Below are 22936 nucleotides of genomic sequence, written 5' to 3'. Positions count from 1 at the left end.
TGGCTGTGTCTGCTGAGCAGATCCGCCATCTGGTTGTCCTTGCCAGGGAGGTGTTCCGCCATGAGGAACATGTTCCTCTGAATGGCCCACTTCCACATGCTCTGAGCCAGATGAGACAACTGTGGAGAGTGTGTTCCTCCCTGCTTCTGTATGTAGAACATGGCAGTCATGTTGTCCGTCCGGATCAACACGACTTTGTTGCACAGATGTACTTTGAATGCCTTCATGGCCAGGAAGATTGCCATCAGTTCCAGAAGGTTAATGTGCATCTTCTTCTGTTGTGTCGTCCATAGTCCCTGCACTGTGTAGTGGAGTACATGAGCTCCCCATCCCTGGAGAGACGCGTCCGCTGTCAGTACTATTTGCGGAACAGGCTCTTGGAACGGTCGGCCCTTGCAAAGGTTTTGTGGATTCCACCAATGCAGAGAGTTGTATGCCCGACCTGATTCCACTGACGTGCTAGGCACTCCTGAAGTGGGCGCATATGTAACCTCGCGTGCGGGACTATGAAGATGCAGGAGGCCATCATGCCTATCAACTGCATAAACACTCGCGCTGGAAGCGAGTGATTGGGTTTGAACTTGGAGATCAGCAGTTGTATGCTGTTGATCCTCACTAAGTTTGGCTGAGCTGTGGCCGCCAGAGTGTCTATAGTCGCACCTAGGTACTGTTGTACGTGTGCGGGCTTGAGATGGGACTTTGGGTAATTTAGTGAGAATCCCAGACTGTGAAGAAGGTGAATGGTGCGGGACATGTGGCTTGCACATTGCTGGGCTGACTTCGCTTGAACGAGCCAGTCGTCTAGGTAGGGGTAGACGTGTATATGCTGCCTCCGTAGATGTGCTGCCACCGTAGCTAGGCACTTCGTGAAAACCCTGGGCGCTGTTGTCACGCCGAAGGGAAGGACTTTGAACTGATAGTGCTGCCCCTGAACAGTGAACCTGAGGTATTTTTTGTGTGAGGGGTGGATGGGTATGTGAAAGTACGCATCCTTGAGGTCCAGTGAGGCTAGGAAGTCTCCCTGCTTGAGAAGCGGAAGGACTTGCTGTAGGGTGAGCATGTGAAAGTGCTCTGAAAGAATGTACTGGTTCAGGGGTCTCAGGTCTAATATAGGCCTGAGCGACCCGTCCTTCTTTGGAATTAAAAAGTAGAGGGAGTAAACCCCCGTACCCTGCTCGTGGATGGGGACGACCTCTATAGCGCCTTTTAGAAGCATACTTTGCACCTCTTGCTGTAAGAGCGTTAAGTGCTCTGAGGACATAGGACGGTTTCTTGGTGGTATTGTGGGTGGAGTGGAGGTTAACTCCAGACAGTAACCGTATTTTACAATATCTTTGACCCACCTGTCCGTGGTGATGGAGTTCCACGTGGACAGGAACCTTTGTAGTCTTATCCCCGACAGGTATTATGTGGTCGGGAGGAAGGGAGAGGGCGTCACTGCTTGTTCTTGGGGGAGGACCTGGTGTTGCCGTAGCCACGTCCTCTGCCCTTTGTACTGGAGCCACGATATCCACCTCGGGTGTTTTTATCGTAGGTGGTCTGTGTATTGCCTTTGTTATACGTTTGTTGTGACCCCTGTCCTCTACCTGCCCCCTTGTTTCCGGGGCGACGAAAGGAGCCGCTCCGAAAGGACTGAGTTTGGAGGGCGCCCATGGACTTTGCAGTGTCCGTGTCCTTTTTTATCTTTTCGAGGGTGGTGTCAACCTCCGGGCCGAATAAATAGTCGGGGTTGACGGGCTGGTTCAGTATGTTGTTTTGTACCTCAGGCTTGAATCCTGAGATTCGTAGCCAGGCATGTCGTCGCAGCATGACGCTTGTGTTTATGGCCCTGGCAGCCGTGTCTGCAGCATCTAGTGCACATTTGATGGAAGCATTTGTGAGTAGCTGTCCCTCTCTGATAAGAATTTCTGCACCTTCTTTGAACTGGTCAGGGAGATGTTGGAGTAGTTGCTCCAATGTGTCATAGTGCGCTCTATCGTAGCGAGCGAGGAGCGCTTGAGTGTTGGCTATGCGCCATATGTTGGCAGCCTGGGCGGCAACTCGCTTGCCGGAGGTCTCTAGCACCTTGGACTCTTTGTCCGGGGGAGGAGCGTCACCTGTCGTTTGCGAGTGTGCCCTCTTGCGAGCATTCGCTACGACGATGGAGTCGAGTGGTAATTGTCCTTTGATGTAAGTAGGATCCCCAGGTGCTGATCTGTATTTTTTATCAATCCTGGGGTTTATCACTCGTGCCCTGGTGGGTTCCTTGAAAATGTCCTTAGCTGGTTTGAGGACCCCCTTCAGCATTGGCAGAGTTTTTACATGTCTTTCTGAGGATGCAAAAGTGTCCATTAGAAAGTCATCCTCGATGGTATCTGAGTGAAGCTGTACCCCATGGTTATTTGCAGCACGTTCAATAAGAGCGTTGAACGCCGCAGTATCCTCCGTGGGAGATGTTTTTGCCCCATAGAGTTGTGGGTCCTGTGTATCGAGAGGTGCACTGGGGTCTGCAGGGTCGCCCCAAGTTTGATCAGGGTCCTGCTGGTCATCAGGGTCTGTGTCTACATGGTAGGGTGCTTGGTCACCCATGTAGTCCTCCAATACATCCGTGTCGGAGCTTGTGGGGGAGAACCGGTGTGGATCCTGGTAGGAGGAATGGAACGGTTCATAAAGGAGAGGTTCTGATTCCACAGGCAGCTTCCTTTTTAGTGGGATCCTGAAAGGGTCCAATGGCGGTTCCGAAGTTATCCTTCGGTCGTGGAGAATCAGCCTGCCAGTGTCGGCGTCGATGACACGTGACGGAGACGTCTCGTCCGGTGGAACCGGAGGCTGGGTAACCCGTGTCCTGAGTTGGAACATCTTCGGGATTGTTGACGGAGGCAAGCCGAAGGTAATGTTGGCTGGCCCCGTAGAGGTTGCTGGAGCTCCGATCGGGCCGGAACCCGACGGGTCTTTGAGGGCCGCCGTGGTTTTGTTGCTTTGCGTCGCAGCAGGCCGCACTTGGGGCGTCTTTGAGGCTTTGGCACCGGGCAGGTTCGTAGAGCCGGGCGTGGATTTTTTCGGTGCCGGCGGGTCCTCGAGTCGAGGTGTGGAGATCACCGTCGACGTCCTCGATACGTGAGGCATCGGCGTCGTCGAGGGAGCGACGCGAGGCGAAGCAGGCGGTATTGCCCTCGGTGTCGTTGGCGTCGGCAGCCGAGTAGGTTTCTCGGTGCCGATGGCCTTTTTCTGTTTGTCGACTCCGATGTCGCCCGATTCCAGTTCGGCACCGAAGTCCCTCTTGGTGCGGTCGGTGCCGACGCGTTGCGCTGACGTCGAAGGCGTGGAAGGCCTCGATCCGACCAGCGCCACTTTCAGTTTCGGTTTCGTATGAACCGGAGCAGCTTTCGGTTTCGGTTTTGTGGTAGGGAAACCAGCTGGCTTATGCAGCAATGGCTGCCGCTGAACGTCCGAGGCCGGGCCCGAGGGCGGGGCCGAAGAACTACGGGATGGGTCTCGGGTAAGGCCCGAAGGCGATCCCTCGACCGGAGCCAAAGGCTGTGGCGCTGGTGTTTCTTCGGTTTGAACAGGTAGGCCTTGTTCATCATTGGAGCTACTCTCTTCGGCCCCTAAGGCCTCCTCGTCGTCTCCTACCTCGGTGTCGTCTTCACCTCTGTGGAAGAGTGACTCGTCGCCCTCGTCCGATCCGGGGTCGTGTTCGGAAACGGGACTGGAGGGTATGACTTCTAATTCTTCGACGTCGGCCTCGTCGAAGATGTCTGTTGGGGCCGGTGCCGCGTGCCGCGCCTCGAGTCTCGCCGCTCTTCGGTTCCTTAGAGTCTTCTTGGAACGGAACCGGGCACAGGCCATGCATGTCGATTCGTCGTGGTCCGGCGAAAGGCATTTGTTGCACACCGGATGGACGTCGATGTGTGGGTACTTCGCATTGCATACCGGACACCTTTTGAATGGCGTCCTGGATTCCATCGTCGAAGTAGTCGATGGACAGGTAATGCGAAAGAAGTCGGTGCTGAAAGTTAGTAAACTAACAAAATGCTATCGAAACCCGATCGATAAACAGTACCGACGCGAACTAAAGGCCTTTTGGCCTCGACCAAATATTTTCCTAACTTGAGCTAAGATAGCACATCCGAACCCAATGGCGGAAAAAAACAATCTGAGGATGGAGAGGATGCCCATGCGCACTGTAGTCCAGGGGAGGAGTCACCTATCCAAGGATACTTCGAAGACTCTTCCAGGACAACAACGTGCAAACATCCGGACCCAACACTAGGCGGCGATCTATGCACAGATATGAATTCAGCAGCCCACATGCCTCGAACACAATGTAACACTACAGAACTCCTAAGAATACTGATGGTCGTAGGTCTGACCTGCATTTAGTCAGCTGTCCATGCTAACATGACCTTCAGAGGGCTAAAAGAAATGCAGGGGTTACTGGGTGCAACTGTGGTGGTTGAGGCCTTTTACTCCTGATGTCCCGAGGCCTGACCTACTATGGATCCTGTTAACTACCCCGTCTGCACTTGACTTAGTAGTAGCTGTTGTCAAGCAGTCATGGCTCCCTCGATGGAAGGGAGGTGTTAGGAGTGCAGGGGGAAGGATGTAGATACAGGTCAGAGAACATGATTCATCCCTCAAAGAACCAACAGTATCAGCAATAAATCAGTCCCCAGTCAAATACTTGCTTTTATAAGAATAAGTAGTATTTTATTTCTAACCCTAACAGGCAAAGTAATACAACATTGACAAACAATAACACAATCCCCATGAGGTCAGGGCTCTAGTAGTTGTCAGGCAAACCTCAGTACCACTCTTTTTCGTGTAACGTGTGCTGGATTATTCCTCATTCAACAGTGGTTGAATCCAGGAAATGCTGACTATTAGGCCATACACAAGAGTTCCCTTTGAATCTTCAGGAGATTAGTTAAAAGTGTATATGGTGCTGCAACACAATTCTGTTGCCGCAACACCGTTAGCAGCGAGTCCCACATTGATGTCTTGATTGATGTCTTACCGACTCTCGCAGCATGGAAGAGTTCAGCAATGCAGCTTGCCTTCAACACGCACCTGCGAGTCCTGCTCAGTTAAGAATGGTTGGGCTGTTCAAGGGCCACATCGAGCAGCCAGCGGCCTCTCAGTTGTCAGCGCAGCTCCTAAGCTCGCAAAGACCTGATAAGCTGGTTTTATCCCTACAGGGTTGGGGTGAATCCACTCTTCAGCTCCCTACTGGAGCCAGCGAGGGTGACGCAACATCAACAGTGTCTCCCGCAGTCCTCAGTGGTGAGTTAGAGGCAGTTCCCTCGCAGTGCAGGTCCAACTGACCGATGGTGACCTCAGTCTATTTCCCAGGCGGTGGCCTGAATACTGTGGCAACATAAGTACCAGCAGCCGCTCCAGCTATACTGGGTTCCCTTGGTAATACAGGTGAAGACTCTTCCAGTAGAAGCGCCCCGGCCAGTCACAAGTCTTGGCACTCCTCGAAGTAGTAACTTTACCGGTGGCCCCCTCTAAAAACAAGGGGTCACAGTACGGCGGCGGCTCGGACTTAGATAAACCCCCATGGCACTCAAGCTCGGCTCAGTCTACGGCGGTCCTCTCCTAGCATACGGGGGTCGCCGAAAACAATCCTGCAAATGGGCTACGGCCCGACTGGTGCTTTGCCAAATCCTCACACATCTTACAGGGGGTTTTGAGGTACTGCGCCCCACTGGTCCTTTCTCCCTACAACGCTCTCCTCTTCCTCACTTGGTACACTGGTCTCAGTAAGCAGGCAGATGCTGGTGCTCTAGGGCAGATCTTGGTTTCCTGGGGTCTCTGGCCTTAAGTCTCCGCTCTGCGTAGCAGGCTCTAACGGATGCGGTGTCTTGCCGCGCTCCACCTCTAATTCCACTCAGGGCTCCGCAGCTGCTCGGATCCCTGTAGTTCGCTAGATTAGCTGCGGCTGCCTTCGTTTTTTGTGAAGTGTGTGCCTGTAGGCTTCCTGGACACAGTGGCACCGTTTGTGTTCCAAAAGCGACTGGGTCAGCAGATTAATAACGGACTATTCATCCCGCCGTCGGAGCCTCGCTACAGAGCGGCCATCTTGGAATCGGGCTCTTTAGTGCTTCCCAAACAGGAGAGACTTTCACACTAACTTGCACAAGCCACTTCAAAATTAAACACCAACAGCTCTCTGACTATATATTGCCAAAAAGCATTCAAAATCGAATGTCTGAATTCCTAGACCCTTGAGAAAGGAAGGCAAAATTAAGAAGGTGAGGCACTGCCATACTAATGAGAAAAAGCACAAACAAATGCCGATAAGGAATGCGTTACTTACCTGTAACTGCAGTTATCCAGTATTGGTATCTTTCATAGATTCACATGCCTGAATCATTCACACTCGTCGGGATGGGAGTCCCAGAGACATAAATAAAGTAATGTCTCATTAGACATATAGAGTAATAGGCCAAGGGCCTCACCTTAGTAACATGTCCTTTTGTAAAAAAGGACCACATTTTGGAGTAGAGCCAATCAGCTATCACCACCCTCTGGAACCTTCTTGGAAGGAGCTCTAGTCCCTCAGATTTTCGTAAGCACAGTGCTAAGTAGTTGTATCAGTGAGAGACCCAAGAGAGTCCTTCCAGGGGAGGTGGGTGGGTTGCATGTGAATCTATGAAAGATACCAATACTGGATAACTGCAGTTACAGGTAAGTAACGCATTCCTTATCCAGTATTAGGGTATCTTTCATAGATTCACATGCCTGAATCAGAGTAGTAAGCAATGATAAGCACATTTTGAATGGCAAAGTATATATGAATTCACCAGATAACATATCAACGTGAAAATAGAAAGTACCAAAAAGCAATGAAATAGCATAGTAAGAAACACAATAGAGAAATGTGCGTATAGAAGAAAGGATGGTGGGATGAAAGGAAGGGCTCACCTCTAATGAAATAGTTGATGGAGCACCGCTTGCCCCACTGCAGCGTCTCTCATGTGTTCCGTATCCAGGCAGTAATGCTTGGTAAATATATGCGGCGTCTTCCATGTTGCCACTCTGCAAATGTCTGCAATGGGCACACCTGCAAAAAGTGCCGTTGAGGTAGAAATTGCCCTTGTGGAATGGGCTCGAACTTTGGAATGCAGGGCTGCCCCGCTTGCTGGTGACAAAAAGTAATAGCTGCGGAGATCCAGCGAGAGATACTTTGTTTAGTGAGTGGGAGACCTTTCCTAGGTCGACTGTAAGCCACAAAGAGTTAGTTGGATTTGCGGAAAGTCTTTGTCTTGTCAATGTAGAATTTTAGGCAGCGTTTAAGATACAGAGAATGCAGGGTCCTTTCTGCCACTGTTTGAGGATTTGGAAAAAAAGATCGTAACACTATAGGCTCATTGAGATGGAAGTTTGACGGGACCTTAGGTATAAATTTCAGGCTTGTGCGTAGTATAACCCTGTCGTGTTTGAATTGAAGGAAAGGGTCTTGAATTGAGAAAGCATGAAGTTCACTCACTCGCCTTGCCGAGGTAAGGGCTAGAGGGAGCGCTGTTTTCCAGGAGAGATACTTAAGATCAGCTCTGTGTATCGGCTCAAAAGGGTGTTTCATAAGCTGAGCCAGAACTGTGTTCAGTTGCCATGAAGGAGGTAAAGTCTTTGCAGGAGGGAATGTGCTAAACAGGCCTTTAAGAAATTGTTTAATCAACCTATTAGACCACAGAGAAGGGCCTGCAAAGGATCTCCTGAAACGGGATATTGCTGCCAGATGGACTTTAATGGAGGCATGAGCGAGACCAGAGTTCGCCACATGGAGAAGGTAAGGCAGTATTTGGTCTGGAGAGGATGAAAGAGGGTGTATTTTGTTTGGCCTGCACCAGATACAGAACCTCTTCCATTTTAAGGAATATGTTTTGTTAGTACTGTCTGCTCGAGCCCGAGCCAGAACTGCTCTACAGTTCGGAGGTATGTCTAGACCCTGGAACTCTCTGAACTCAGGAGCCAAGCTGATAATCTGAGAGATGCTGGATCCGGATGCTGGACTTGTTGGTTGTTCATTGTGAGAAGCGAGGGAAACATTTTCAACTGGATCGGCGGTTCCAGGGAGAGAAGGTGAAGCTCTGTGAACCAGTGTTGGCGTGGCCAAGCTGGAGCTATCAGGATGAGCGTGAAAGGTTCCGCTTTCAATTTTCTGGGAACCTGGGAATCAGGGTAATTGGTGGTAAAGCGTATGCAAAGACGTTACACCATGCGATCGAAAATGCATTCCCTAGAGATCCCTTCTGGGGATGCCAGCTTGCGGACTGTTGGCATTTGGCATTCTGCTTGGTAGCGAATAGGTCCAGAAGAGCGGTTGAGAGTCCGCTGATTCAATTCCCATTCGTGACATGCTGTCTGTTGTCTGCGCAGAACGTACTCTGCCCGAAGAGAAATGTTGTGATGGAGCAACCAGTTCCAGAGTTTTTGCAACTCGTGAGAAAGTGTTAGAGAGCGAGTCCCTCCCTGCTTGTTTAAATAGTGCATTGTCGTGGTGTTGTCGGTCGCACAAGCACTAGTGAATTTCTGATCCGTGCTAGGAATGCTAGAAGAGCGAGATAAACCGCTCGTAGCTCTAGGAGATTTATGTGGAGTTTTCTTTCGGAAAGGGACAATTTCCCGCTGATCTGGAGTTCTTGGAGGAAAGCTCCAGGGATGCATCTGTTGTGATGGTATGTGGAGAAGCATGAAGCAAGAAAGGCAAGCCTTGAGAAAGGTTCTGAGAGCAAATCCACCACAGTAGAGCCTTGATCATCTGAGGGGTCACTTGGATGATATCGTCGAATGATCCCGTACATTGGACCCATTGAGCTGATAGCGCCTCTTGAAGAGGGCGCATGTGAAGGTGACAGTGTGGAACTAGTAGAATGCAGGAAGACATCATCCCGAGCAGGGATTTGAAAAGGCGCACTGTAAGAGACTTTTTGGATCGTATGTGAATCGCCAAGGAAAGAAGCTTGTCTCTTCGCTCTTGTGAGGGAAACGCTTTCTTCTGGGTCGTGTCGAGAGTAGCACCCAGGAAAGATACGCTGGGAAGGCCGGAGGACGGACTTGTCCTGATTGAGAGTGAGCCCCAAGCGATCGAAAAGCCGTAGACAGGCGTCGGAAGACCTGGACGCGCCTTCTAAAGAGGGTGCTTTGACGAGCCAGTCGTCCAGATATGGAAAGACCTGAGGGTGTTGTTGTCTGAGATATGCGGCAACCGGAGAAAGGCATTTTGTAAAAATGTGTGGCGCCGATTTGTGTCCGAACGGTAGGACACGGAACTGGTAATGTCTGCCCGCTACTGCAAATCTCAGAAATTTCTTGTGATTCCGATGGATAGGGATGTGAAAATAGGCATCCTGAAGGTCTAAAGACACCATGTAGTCGTCCGCATTGAGAAGTTGCAGTACTTCCTGGATGGTAACCATACGAAACAACTGCTTTTTTAAGAATCTGTTGAGACTTCTCAAGTCTAAAATTGGTCTTAATTTCTTCTCCTTTTTGCGTACCACGAAAAAACGGGAGTAAAATCCCTTCCCCCTTTGACGAAGAGGAACTCTTTCTATAGCTCCCTTCTGGAGCATAAGTGAAAGTTCCAGGAGTAGAGCACGTACATTTTTGTGAAGCATAGGTCGGGGAGGGGCTTGGGGAGGAATTTGAATGAACTCTAGTGAATGTCCGAATTGAACTAGTTGCAGAACCCAAAGGTCCATTGTTATTTATTTCCAATTTTGTAGGAAGTGGGAAATTCTTTCTTCAACCTTTGAGGGCAGAGAGGAGATGGAGACCGGCGGTAGTGGAAAGTCATTGTCGCCGAGCAGCGTCTTTCTGTCGACCTCCTTTGCCACGAAAGGAGGACTTAGTGTAGGTTGATAGGTGTTGTTGAAGTTGCTGGTATTGTGGCCGATATTGCTGACTGGAAGAATAGGAAGATCGGTGTTGGTAAACACCTCTTGCAGATGTTTGTCCTCTTAAGCCCCAAAAAGGTAGGTTCTTGAATTGTAGGGTACCCAAAGCTCTAGCTGTGTCGGTATCCTTTTTTATACCCTGAAGAGCTTCATCAATGTGTGTTCCGAAAAGACGCTGACCATCATTAGGCATGTCCAAAACTTTTGTTTGCACTTCCGGTCGGAATGAAGTCACCTTCAACCAACCCTGGCGCCGTAGTACAGCTGCGCCAGCCAGTTGGCGAAATCCAGTAGAGGCGATATCCATCGCACAGTCTATTATCTCGGATGCAGATCGTTCGCCCTCTTTTTTGCTTCTTCCTTTGAATCATCAGGCATGGTTGCAAGATATGGAGCGATATCTGCCCACATCTGCCTGTGATAGCATCCTAACAGTGCCAAGGAATTGGATGCACGCACTGTTAATGCGGATATTGACGAGAAACGTTTTCCGATATTATCAAGCAGACTACCGTCTTTGTCCGGAGGAGCGGTCAGCAGAGCGGAAGTATTATTCGATTTCCGCTGAGCAGCTTGTGTGAGGATTGAGTCTGGTTTGGGATGTCCGGTTAGGCAAGCTGGAGCAGTATCTGGAGCTCTGTATTTTTTATCCAGACGAGGCAATACTGGGGACACCGAGGAAGGGTTTTGCATTATTTTAACACACTGATCCCATATATGATCTATAATAGGGATAGATCGGACTGATATTTTAAAGGGCTCTTTAAAATCATAGAGGAAGCAATCCTGCTGGTGTGAAGGCATAGGTATTTGGAAACGCTGCGCCACTCTTTCCACTATGTTGTGAAATCCCCCAATGTCCTCAGGAGGCGAGTCAGCTTGAGCGGGCACGGGGGAAGCTGGACAGGGGAGTAAATAATCGTCCCACTCATCACGAGTAGATTGGGTATCTTGAAGTTCCCCTTCCTCATGTGGATCCGCCTCCTCATCGTCTGTAGAAAGCGGAGGTGGTGAAGTGACAGGCCCATACTGCAAATTTAAAGGTGGAGGCTGTGGTCTTGGCGGTGGAGACACAGCTGGAGGCGGAGACGTTGCAAAAGTGGAAAATCTCTGCTTATAGTCCGTAATGAGGAATTGCAGATCAGAAACTAAAGATGCAGGCAGACAAACCATGGGAGGTGGAGGCGGATGGCATTCTTCAGGATAAACTGCCTGATCCTCCTGTACTTGATCCTCATAGTCTGAACTGTCCTGATACTTAACATTAAGTTGAGATGGGCTTGTCGCCGTCCTAAACATACTGCCATTATCAGAATCTTCTTCCTCCAAACGGTGTGCTGGAGACAATAGCTGGACCCTACTAGGGGAAGCCAGGGCCGGCGTCAACGTACGTTTTTTGATGTACGCATGTACTTTTTAGATTGGAATCCGCATCGTTGACGCGCCCGTCGACGGTGAAGCGTCGACGGGGATTCCGTCGACGCTTCACCGTCGAAGATTACACCGTAGACGGAGTCCCCTGTCGACGGAGCAGTCGTCGACTGTGTTGTCGTCGTCGATGGAGTTTGTCGACGGAGTCTTTGATGACGAGAAAGTGGATGTCGACGGGATAGTCTTCATCGACGGTGTTGTCGTCGACACAGTTGTCGGCTATCGCAGCGTCGACGGTAGTTTGGACGATGACTTCTTTATCTTAAGCGTCGACAAGACAGACCTACCGGCTGTCGACGATGGGAGTCGTCGTCGTTGACGTGGATAATGAAGAAGACGCGACAGAAGTTGAAACAGTCGTCATCGACGAGTTCACACACAAGGCTGTAGATGGGAGATTTCCTGGTCGTTGAGGCCGTCGTCGACGGGGTGGAAGAAGGCTTTTTGAAGGTGTGAAGAACCTCCTGAGGAGAAACCTTCGCTGAAAGAGCCTTGGGATGTACCTCTGAAGACTTTTTATGCACCTTCTTTTGTGGTGGCTGCGACGAAGGGCCTGGAGAAGCCTCCCTTGATCTTTTCTGAGAGGACTGAGAAGATATGGAAGAGCCCTCACTCTCCTCAGAAGACAGTACTTGTTTATTGTCTTTAAGCCTCTGCAGCCAAATTAAGAGGCGTCCCTCACGATCTTTGAGGGTCTTTGAGGAGAAGGTACGACATACCTTACAGTCATTTGAGGAGTGATCCGGATAAAGGCAGTAGAGACAATCCTTGTGTTGGTCATCCACAAGAAGTCTCTTTTTTCCACAGGAAGCACAAGGCCTAAAAAGGCCTTTCTTTGGAGTATCTGCCATGAAGAACTGGAGAACCTCACCCCGAAGATGGAAAATTGAAGTAAGAAGCACTGGAAATCCAAAAATAAGGAAAGCTGAGCAGAGCTCAGAGGAGACTCCCTTAGCACGACATGCGGTAGAAAATCTGAGGGACTAGAGCTCCTTCCAAGAAGGTTCCAGAGGGTGGTGATAGCTGATTGGCTCTACTCCAAAGTTTGGTCCTTTTTTACAAAAGGATATGGATATGTTACTAAGGTGAGGCCCTTGGCCTATTACTCTATATGTCTAATGAGACATTACTTTATTTATGTACCGGGGACTCCCATCCCGACGACGGGGAATGATTCAGGCATGTGAATCTATGAAAGATACCCTAATACTGGATAACATACGTTTTATCCGTTTGTTTGGTTACCATCTACCTTATTAGAAAACTTCAATCTCAACTACCTGGGTCAATCATTTTATTGTCCATTCAATCTCAGATGACCCAGAATCTTCTCTGAAGTTTAAGAACTATTTTAGCCCTATCAAGAGCAAATTATTGTCACTAATTATATTTTGGGTGCTGACACGAGTGCTTTGCCTCTGGGTATCTTGGCATTAGGAGACTCCTTGGATCTTTTTAGAGTTAAATGTACACCATATGAGCACCACAGCGAGCAAAACAATTGCTTACATCATTGATCTGCTCAACTGTCCATCACGTTTGAACATGCGACAACTTCATAATGCACTCTGCAGGTACATTCCATAGATCCATAAATGAGTAGATTGTGGCCCTAGCCCAGCTCGCTTCTCTTTCTGCAGGTGCTCCTGCACTGCTGGACAAGATATCATATATTGACAGAATTCTGCAGGCGTGTGTGGTCTTAAGAAAAAAAGTATACATACAATAATAGGCAAAGATCAGTTCCTCTGTACTTTGGCAATATGCTCTATTTTGGACAAATGGCATCTTTCCTCATGCAGCAGATGGACTACAGTGACCCTTGTGGTGGTAAAGGGGACTGCAGTTATGACTGGCAAATTACAACCCCCATACTCAGACTGGCATTAATTTGTGCCCGCTACAATTTCTTTAGGTTTGCTCTAATGTGTCCAAGATGTATTTGACTTTAGCTTTGATTGCCTGAAACTCAGCAAGGACCTCTGAAAAAAGTAAGTAAGAATCTTGAAAGCAATGAATTTGTACTATTTGTTTTAGAAAAACTTTATGTTTATACATCTAAACTTATGTTTATTCCCACTGATGTTCTTTAAAGGAACATCCAAGTGATACAGTATCAAAGACTAGGCATAAAATAGTTACATGTCACAATCAGCTATTTTCTATACCTCGTATTTACTTTCTCTGTGCTCATGGGCCACTTTTTCTGTGAAGGATGCTTGTCCAACCAATGTCGGTTTCTGAGGAGCTGAATTCATGTGTTTAAACCACTCGTTGAACGTTTCATGGGCTTCCTGAAAAATAAAAGCACTTTCAGTGGGAAAATATTGGAAAAATAACCCTCCAAGCATTACTTTGTCCCGTCTAAGGAAAATAGCAGCGATACAATTGCAGCATTTAACTGATTTGGAAAGGACAGGAGGCGGCACTGGAAATACATGGGTGTTCCATCCTCAAAATCCGATGCAGTTTGCTGTGAGGCCGCTCTTTTCTCTTTCATGCCATTTTGTGCACTTTTTAAGGCTTTAATTTACTGCTTCCGCAATCTTGGACAGTAAATTTAAAGTGAAAAAAAATATATAGGGCTACCACACATTATCATGCTGGCATTACTATAAGCCATCAAGTCAGGGCTTAGTTCGCCAAAGTCGGTCCTGGAGGGCCAGATCCATGCCAGATTTTTAGCATATCCCCATTTAGATAAGTGCAGTTATCTTAAAAATCGAGCATGGATCCGGCCCTCCAAAACTAACTTTGGAAAACCCTGCTCTAGGGCCAGCAATTTTGGAATATTTTTGCCAAAATTGTTTAACATTGGTAACAACCATTTTTAGGTCTCGCGCCTAGAGATGCAGTGCGCAGCACTGCTCGCGCAGCAAGAGACCTCTTGTACAGGGTTCTAAAATCGAGCCAGGAATCGTACACACTCGTGCGTGTGCTTTTCCTTTTGGCCTACGCTATTGGGCTTTACGTGCGTGTTTTTTTACAAACAGAGCACGCAATAGGCCAAAGGCGGGCGCATTGCTCCGCCCATGGCCTATTGGTGTCTGTTACACTCACCGGCCGTCATGTGGTTTCAATTATCGTGTCCAGACACAGGCGTGATAATTGAAACCACATGGCTCGCTGTGGCGCGCGTACCACTTGCGGGCTTCTTTGTTTTTCAAGCGATCGCGAAAGTGATCACTTTCCCTGTCGCTTGTTAAACTTGCGAAAGACCATTATTCGTTCCCAAAAATGCAAACCTGTCTCCAGCCCCATACTCTTGTACACTCCACCGAAATTTCTAAATTCTGCGGAAATAACTCCAGGATTAATAGAATGTTTTCGGGGTGGGGGGTTCAAAGGTGAAGGACCTGTCACTTATTAGCATCCATCTACTATTTTGCTGTTTTATGGCAAAATCTCTCAGCAATTATACCGCAGAATATTCGGAGTGTGTTTCGTTTGAGACGTATTTGCTGTCCTGAGTTACCATCCTGCATGGTTGGGAAGCTAATTCTGGTTTGAGGCCAGTATGGGAAGATGTGCTAGTGAAAGGAAGCGGATTTGCCGGGCTCTGGGACACGCACGAAGCAGATCGCTTGCTTAAGAAGACGTCTGTTTTTCTTCTGCCGTTCCATCATTGTGACCAAACGTACTTTTCAATTCAATTGGCTGCTTTCCCCTTGCCTGCACTGTCCCGTTCTGCCTGTTAATTACACGAGACGCCATCTCACGGGCTTGTTTGTTTTGGATCCATTTCACAGGGAAGCAACTAAATGAAAGAAGGAAAGAGACACGCAGGTTTCCATGGTTTAGTTATAGATGAATGCGGTTTTGAGGAGTTGTTGATTTTTATTGCTGGCAAAGCATTATCATCTCTCTGACAACTTTCATTACATGCATTTATTGATGGAGGATTAACCACAAGGCCCCTATGCCCGAAAAAAATTGGTGACAACGTGTGTGGGCAGGCCCATGGCGCACTGTCGCATATGTAGGAGTCGGAAATACAGCAAATCCGCAGGAAGCGATTTATTAACGGTTTGCATCTCTGAACGAGCTTGGAGCTCATGTGGGGCGGGCTCACAATAATATAAGGTCTCCTGCACTGTCGGGACGATTAATCCCCCAAAAGCGTGCTCCAGGCATTCAGAGTAGTTTATCTCTAAAGAATGCCAGACCCAATGATGTGCCTGGTGGCAGTGCGTGCAATGCCCAGTTCACTACGGATTGTTTTCTTTATTGCACATTATCACAGTGTTCTCTGCTTATTTACAAAGACCGTCATTCCAGAGACGTCTTTGCTGATTGCTCCCTATAAAACACTTAATCACAGCGTGAACTCTGCTTGAAATAAAGTGCTTGCTCGCTGGACCTCTTCGTGCTGTACAATATTTTTTCCTACCGCGATCTCTAATAGTTATCAGGTGCATTTTCAAAGCATTTCCCCGGCCTCCTTTAAAACACTCTACCCCACTGTATACTCTGCTTCCTATTAAATTTGAGAGGCAAGGATTCTGTGCTTCCAGAGAAGGTTTGTATCCTACAGCATAAACTACTTGGTCCTTAGAACAGTCTCATGAAATAATAAACCTTTCCAGCCCTTCCCCTCTGATCTGCTCTTGGCCACAGTGAGGTTCTGTGGTCTACAGATTCAGCATCAGGCTAGCTCTTGCGATACCTGCTTCACGATGGCCTATTCTACATCACACACTCAATTGTGATAGGTAATAGTGGAAATCGACTACAGAAATTGACCCGAAAATGTAGTCTTCAAAAATAAAGGGCAAACAAAGATAATCGGCATGCACCCAAGCCCACCATCGAGCACTGGTTTCCAAATACCTTACGGTTGTAGGTGGATAAAATTGCTTAAACGAGCCCTGGAACAGTTGAGAATTGCATTTAGGATTTTAAGAGGTTAATTTGTTTTAGGTAGCTTTTTATCCATAGCCTCTTTTTTGCAGTGTATACTGCACTCTTATCTGTCAGTACGATTTATGTCTGTTATCACCTGTAACCACCTATCTGCTCATCAGTATAGCCACCTGCACTCTCCCACAGCAGCTGTACTATTATATACAGTCAGTTGAGCACCCAGAGGCACTTGCATGGGTAAATCTTTCACATCATTCCAATAACAAAAGTTTAATAAGCAAAGAAATTAATCAAACTGATCCCTCATGCGTCTTGTTCATACCTGGCACGGGTCCCAAATCCACATGTAACACCTTCAACCACCCAGATGGTTTAAGCATCATCACCTTTCTTTCTGTGACTTTGTTTCATTTGCCCAAAGAGAAGTATGGGACTACTACTCCCAGATTTCAATCCGCTGTTGGCTAAAAAGTAAAGACTGGCGGAACATGGCAGCTATGGGGCCAAAAAACATTTCTGCTCCTGCCCAAGAGGTACTGTTGTCATTGCGGAAGGTTAAGGAGGCAACACAACATTTCAGCCAAATATGGCATTTCCATCTGGTTACTGACTCTTGCAGACTGCCAGAAGGAACTGGGCGTACTATTTATCTAGGGTGAAAAGGAAACTGCAGATGCAAAGTTTAGTAACAAAAAAAAAAAAAAGAAGAGGAAAATCAGAAAGAGCAGCATCTCCTAGCATCACTGTGCAATTCTACAATGACCCATGAAGCTCTAGAAGCCCAATGCAGGATATACGCGGTTTAGAAACAGAATGTTGTCTAATGCTCATTCCTTCAGGGTTTAGTACATCAGACCTCAGACAGAAGTGAACAAGCATTTGCAATGCAATAGGTCTCACATTTGTTAAAGTTAGAGCTGTCTGTGTTGAAAATGACAATGTTTTTTTACTTATGTTTGTTTATTTACAGTTGAGTAATTATGTTTACATAGCACTATTGCCATTGGTATGAAAAACCAAAAGTAAAAAACATTGTAATTTTTAACGCAAACAGCTCTAACTTTAACAAATGCTAGACCTATTGCATTGCAAATGCTTGTTTTTTTGGGTAATGCTTTCCAGCACTTTCAGAAGGTTGGCTAACACCTTTCAATGATGAGACCTGTTAATTTTTTATAACCTGTTTCTTGAAAAGTCTTCATAATTAAATGCAGTGTTTGCCCAGAAGCAAGCAAAAAAAACAAAAACAGAATGAACAAACCCAGATGAAAAAAAATTTACTTAAAACACCTGAGGGTGATTGATGGGGGACCCGCATCCATAGTGAAGTACTTTGGGCTGCTCTGTAATCAAAGAGTCTAAATTGTCCGTTTGGTGCAACATTTACAAAGTATTTCAGAGTTCTTAACACCAAGTCCTAATGTCAAAAGCAGTTTACAGAGTCAATATTGAAAGGAAGAAAAAAAGAAAAACAAGCCATGCAATAACAAATTCAGCGGTGAAGTAATGTGGAAAAGATCAAATGTACAAATTTCTGAAGTTAACCTTTGGAGGGGGTTAGCAGTTTGGCTGCGGTTAAGTCTAATACACAGGTCAATAAAAACGTTTAGTTCCAAGAAAAGAAAATTTGGTTCTCCAATATTTCTTACGAATGGTTGAAGTGGAAATTTTGTCAGATGAGCATTGGATAAGGATTGGGTGACTAACTATCGTGCAAAGGCAAATATATGTAAATGAGGGATGCATTTCATAGAAAAAATTACTTCAGCTACTGCACTCATCTTATCTCACCAAGTAGGCCCTAATGCACAAGTGCTCCTTTATAGCATTGTCGTCTTCTGCAGGAAGTTCACTCTCCATCCCCTGCTCTTCCCACTGATTATAAATTTCAGCAATCGAATCCTGGGGAATTTTTGCAAATACCTCCTTTGCTGCTTCATGTTTCTTGGTTGCTGCATCACAAAAGTATATAAAACAAATGTTACTTTCTGTTCCTGCTGGACTCAATTCGAAGTCCATTCTGCAGACAGGTAATAAAGGGATCAGGTGGCATTTTGCAGGAGGATGAAAAGCAGTTAACAACATTACACTGAACCTCAATGCAGTCCTACTGGATGTTTGACGAGTATTTAATGTTTAGCAGTGTACATAGCCTCAACAAAATAGAAGGCCATTCAGAACACAACCTAAAGTTTTAGGGATATTCTCATGGAATGCTCAGCTACAACCATTTTTTCCAGAGAATTAACATCAAAACAGAAACTGCATTTGGAGAGTAGATAGAAAAAACAGGAACAGATCCCATCAATTAATAAGAAAACCCAACTCAGACTTAAAAAAAACCCACAATAAAAACAGTTGGTAAAACAAATGTAATACAAATTAAAACATGCCAACTGAAGCGAACATTTCATCCAAAGTTAATTTTTAGAAATGGGTGTTGAGATGTGAATGAGATCAAGAATAAATCAATTGAAAAGATTTACAAAGTACCAAAGACCCCCAGGGTGACTAAGCGTTGAACATTAGTAAGGGATGCTAGAAGTTCTTAAGGGCATTCCCAAAGCGGAAGATCTGTTGCAGGAATCCCAGGTCTTAAAGCAACACATTCCATACTGTGCTTGGGATTTGCCCTTTAACCTTTTATCTGCCACTTCTGGGAGGCCCCAATAAATATTTTCCCTCCTGCCTTATAGCAATCCTTGGGCATAATTTGTTTCAAATATCAGGCATTGTTTGTGAAGTCCGTTATGAGTCAGAGTAAGCATTCCTGAAGGCAATTCGGGAGGCTACAGGCAACCATTTCAATTCTTGCGGATGATCAGAACAATGAGGTGGTTTAGGTAGATCACGAATTGCCATTAGTGCAGAGTTCTGTAGGGTTTGCGACTTATTAACAAAGGGTTAGACATCACTGCCAATATGTCATTCCCATATCCAAAGTTCGAACTAATGATAACTCTAACAATGTTTGACATTCTCTATACAGAGCAGGTAACCAGTCTTATCACGCAAGATAAGATGTTAACTAAATTCTAAATAAAAAACAGTTCACATGAATCAAATGATATGTGCTCATCAAAAATACATCCAAAGTTTTCACCTTTTCCTTTACATAGATATTGGCAATACCCCTTTGAACAAAAAAGTGCTGGTTAGAGCAGTTTTTTTGGCCAATGGTCTGAGGAAACTAGCAAAAACTCATTTTTTGAGGCACTCTGTCTCAATCGGTTCTTATTGATCCATTTATGAAAACAAACCCCCACCACCCTCCTTCAGTCCACTGTAGCATCTGTGGGTAGCTGGAACTCTAACATCCAAAGTCTCTAGCAGTTGAGGAGATGGCTTAATGTATTAAATAGCAGCAGGGATACACAAGAACCCTGCAGTGCCCGTCAAATCATCTTTATAAAAAAACTGCAACTGTGAGCACTTTCTGCAGAAAAGAACACATCATAAGGCAGCAATTTGCACTTGCACTGAGTGAATGTCACACAAAATGCCGAAAACAGCGGAATCGCGTTATGCACCAAATAGAAGATAATATAGGACCTGCATGGTGAGTCAAGAAGTTTTAAAATTCTTACGTCAAATTGCTGAGCTAAAGTGGGACTAGGATAAGTGGGTTGGCCCAGAACGGGCACTAGGTTACAATGGTCGAATTATTCACCATAATCTCTATTACACCGAGCAGCCCATTTGTGTGGCAGTCCTTCTGAGGGTGTGAGTCATGTTAGGAAATCAGACAAGTACATTAAAACTTAAACCTGAAAAGAAAAGCTTGGCCCTCCTGGTCTTTGTCATGAGAAAAAAAACTTGACCATTCACCTAAGAGTCCTCTTTGTAATGCTCAAGGAGCATCAAAGTGCCCACAAAGAAACCCTGTCCTGGAAAAATGTACAAGCACTTTCAATATTGGGCCTGGGCAAAAATTAAATAACGCTGGCATTATTTACGTAATTTCAGGATTTTCACATATGCTTGTTATGTGTAGTTTTCAAAATGACGCCATTAGGCCACTTCATGCAAGTACGCAGCATTCACACTACAAACTTACCACAAATGGCACCATTCATTGTAAAAATGTACCACAAACGCACAGGATCGGAACGCAAACAGTTGCTTGTGGTGTGTTTTTAAATTCGTCCTCACAACCCACTGCACACTAAAATATAGCACAAAATAACTGATGTGCATTTTGTGCAAATTCGGGAAAATATGGTATAACTACACGGAAGCAAATTACAGAAATGTCTCAAACTCCTATTAAGCATATGGCTCTATCTAGTGGAGGCTTCCATTATTTGCCTCATCTTCAGCATTTACACAAAATCACACAAGGCCTGCTTCTGTGTAATATGAAAACATTTTGCTGAGGCAGCGCGAGATCCTAAAAAAATGCAGTGGTTAGATAAACTGTTGTTTTTTCCACATACAAACGTGCACCTGTATCTTTTTTTTTGTCTTTTTAGTTGGTTTTGTGTTTAGTGGTTTGTTTCCGACACTCTTCCCCTGGAGTCACAGGGTGGCCATAATTAAATCAACCTCACTGGTGGTCAGATGTCTTTGGGAGAGTGAAGGCTCTATGCTACCTCTGCGATCAAGTAACGAAAACGCAAAGTTCATGCTAGATGGTCCAGGAAGCATGGCTAAAGGAATATTCGAGACATCAGTCTTCAATAAAACAAAGGGATGTGCAGCGGCAGGCCGCGTTGTCACATGCGGAGAACCAAAAGCTGAGGGCCCACACAGGAGGAATGTTGCAGCAATTACAACAGTTACAAGCAAGGGAATGCTAGCACTCCTGAGACTACTGTCACTAATTATCCTTTAGCTCAGACTCTTTCACTCTTAATAACTAGTCATCTAGCAACTCCTTTACAGCGATTTAATGGAGATGTACAAAAACTAAACATATTTCTGACCCAATTCAGACTTCAGTTTTTTATGTTAGCCATTGGCCTTCCCAACTCCAGAACCACAAATTACCTTTGTGCTGTCTTAGCACTTGGGAGATGCAACAGCATGTTCAAATCTGTTGGTGGGCGTTGAAAATCCAGTCTTGTACTGTTTTGAGCTGTTGTAATTGAGTTACTCCATATTTTTGATGGCGATACTGTGACTCAATGAAAAAAGTGGTAGAACACGCACTACTCATGTTCTGTAAGTTTTAGTATGGTAATCAGTTTGTCGCGTGCTCCAGGGGTTTCGCACTCTGGTCAACGAGTTTAGTGTACCAATTCAAATGTAGCGTCCCCGGTTAGGGTCCGAACCACTTAGCACTGCGTTGGTCCCATTTTCCGGGTTTATTAAAATTACTGAATGGTGATCCAAAAAATGGTTGAAACGCAAACTTTCATCTTTAGATTAGGTCGTCTTTATTCATCATAAGCCATCTTCAATATTTTATTGTCATATCATTAACGTGTCAACAGTGATGTAGCACTCCGGTTACACTGTTAAGTATGGCCATCAATCATTTCCTTCATCCCTCCCGATGCATTTCGGGCTAACGAGCCCTCGTCAGAGGAAATTTCTTCAAAAATACATGAAGTAGTTATGGGGAAACCATTCCATTATCATATCAGCCGTCACCCCACACCCTGGGGTATAGTGTCTGTTCAAGATTGCCGAAGTGACATATTAGGATTCAACAGAAAATAAAGCTAGTGAGTGAAAAAAAAAAATAAGTGAAGTGTTCTTCATCATGCAAAAGTCATGGTGCTTGCTAAGTATAAATAAACTGTGTCCAGTGCGTGTAGTAGATTAATCAGGACATTGTCCATGTAATGAGCGTGTCCGCATGGGAACGAAAAAAGAACCTGAACAGTAGTGCGGTTATTCCCAAGTGCAAAGTTCGCCAAATGAATCCAATGTGAAGCAAAACACTTATTATACAGAAGCGTGTAAATGTGCGACATGCAAATGAAATGAACAAAAACAGCAAAAAGTGCCTCAGGTTTAAAATAGTGTGCATTCCGATACCTAAATTAAGGCCCAATTGAGCCATTACAAAGTGTTTAGGAGGAAACATGTGGAGTATACCTTAACAAAAAAGAATCACAACAGGTGATTTAAATAAGAACGGTTGGTCTGGTAAATGTAAACAGGCCAAAACGCGTAACAGATAACTTTTAGCTATGTGCACAGCAAGTCTTTGCTTGGTCAAAGATACATCAAAAAATAAGGTATATGACAGTTAGCCTGAAACGGGTCCGTACTACAGGTGTTACACCAAGCCACAGACTTTGTAGAACAAAGCATGGCTGCATGGATGACCTCTACTACTTCGGGAAGTAATACAAAGCAGTCAACTACTGCTGCTCAATCTCCACACATGGAGGCATAGATCGTGCAGGTCCAATTGCAAGATTTCCACCCTACTGCTGCAACAGAAGTTCCTACCGAAGCAGCAGCCTGATCAGAGGACAGTCTGGACCACTAGAATGACTTGGGCCCAGTCCTTTTAAACTCTGCACAGTGGAAAGGCAATCAAGAGTCCCATGCTTTGCTACAGACGGAAAGAGTCTCAGGCAGCCGCATGGAAACTCCAGCATGCAAAAATGTAGACATTGCGAGTTTTCTGCAGTCGCGAAGAGATCGAACCAGGATTCTTACCTCTGCTGTAAGGCGCTCTATGCTACCTCTGAATGCAACTACTATTCGTAGTTTGTTGGACATCGCCAGCTGATTTTACCTGCCCAATGTTTAAATGTCCTACCAGGTGGTGTACAATCAGGGAAATGCCCTGATGATTC

At 45.9% G+C, this 22936-nt stretch overlaps 1 protein-coding gene across 2 annotated transcripts in view; it reads right to left on the bottom strand.

Annotated features, from left to right (window-relative positions):
• Positions 1-22936, bottom strand: part of NUP107 (nucleoporin 107) — a 528088-nt gene that overhangs the window by 40622 nt on the left and 464530 nt on the right. For both annotated transcript variants that reach the window (XM_085653472.1, XM_085653473.1), the window contains exons 24-25: positions 17970-18130; positions 13484-13609 (exon numbers count right to left, since the gene is read on the bottom strand). In XM_085653472.1, the coding sequence (XP_085509598.1) occupies positions 13484-13609; positions 17970-18130 (287 nt within the window). The remainder of the gene's footprint in view (positions 1-13483; positions 13610-17969; positions 18131-22936) is intronic.

Source organism: Triturus cristatus, chromosome 4_1 (genome assembly GCF_964204655.1).
Source record: "Triturus cristatus chromosome 4_1, aTriCri1.1, whole genome shotgun sequence".
NCBI classification, from domain to species: domain Eukaryota; kingdom Metazoa; phylum Chordata; class Amphibia; order Caudata; family Salamandridae; genus Triturus; species Triturus cristatus.
Note: the sequence above shows the minus strand (reverse complement) of the source record. Positions and strands in the feature narration are given on the sequence as shown.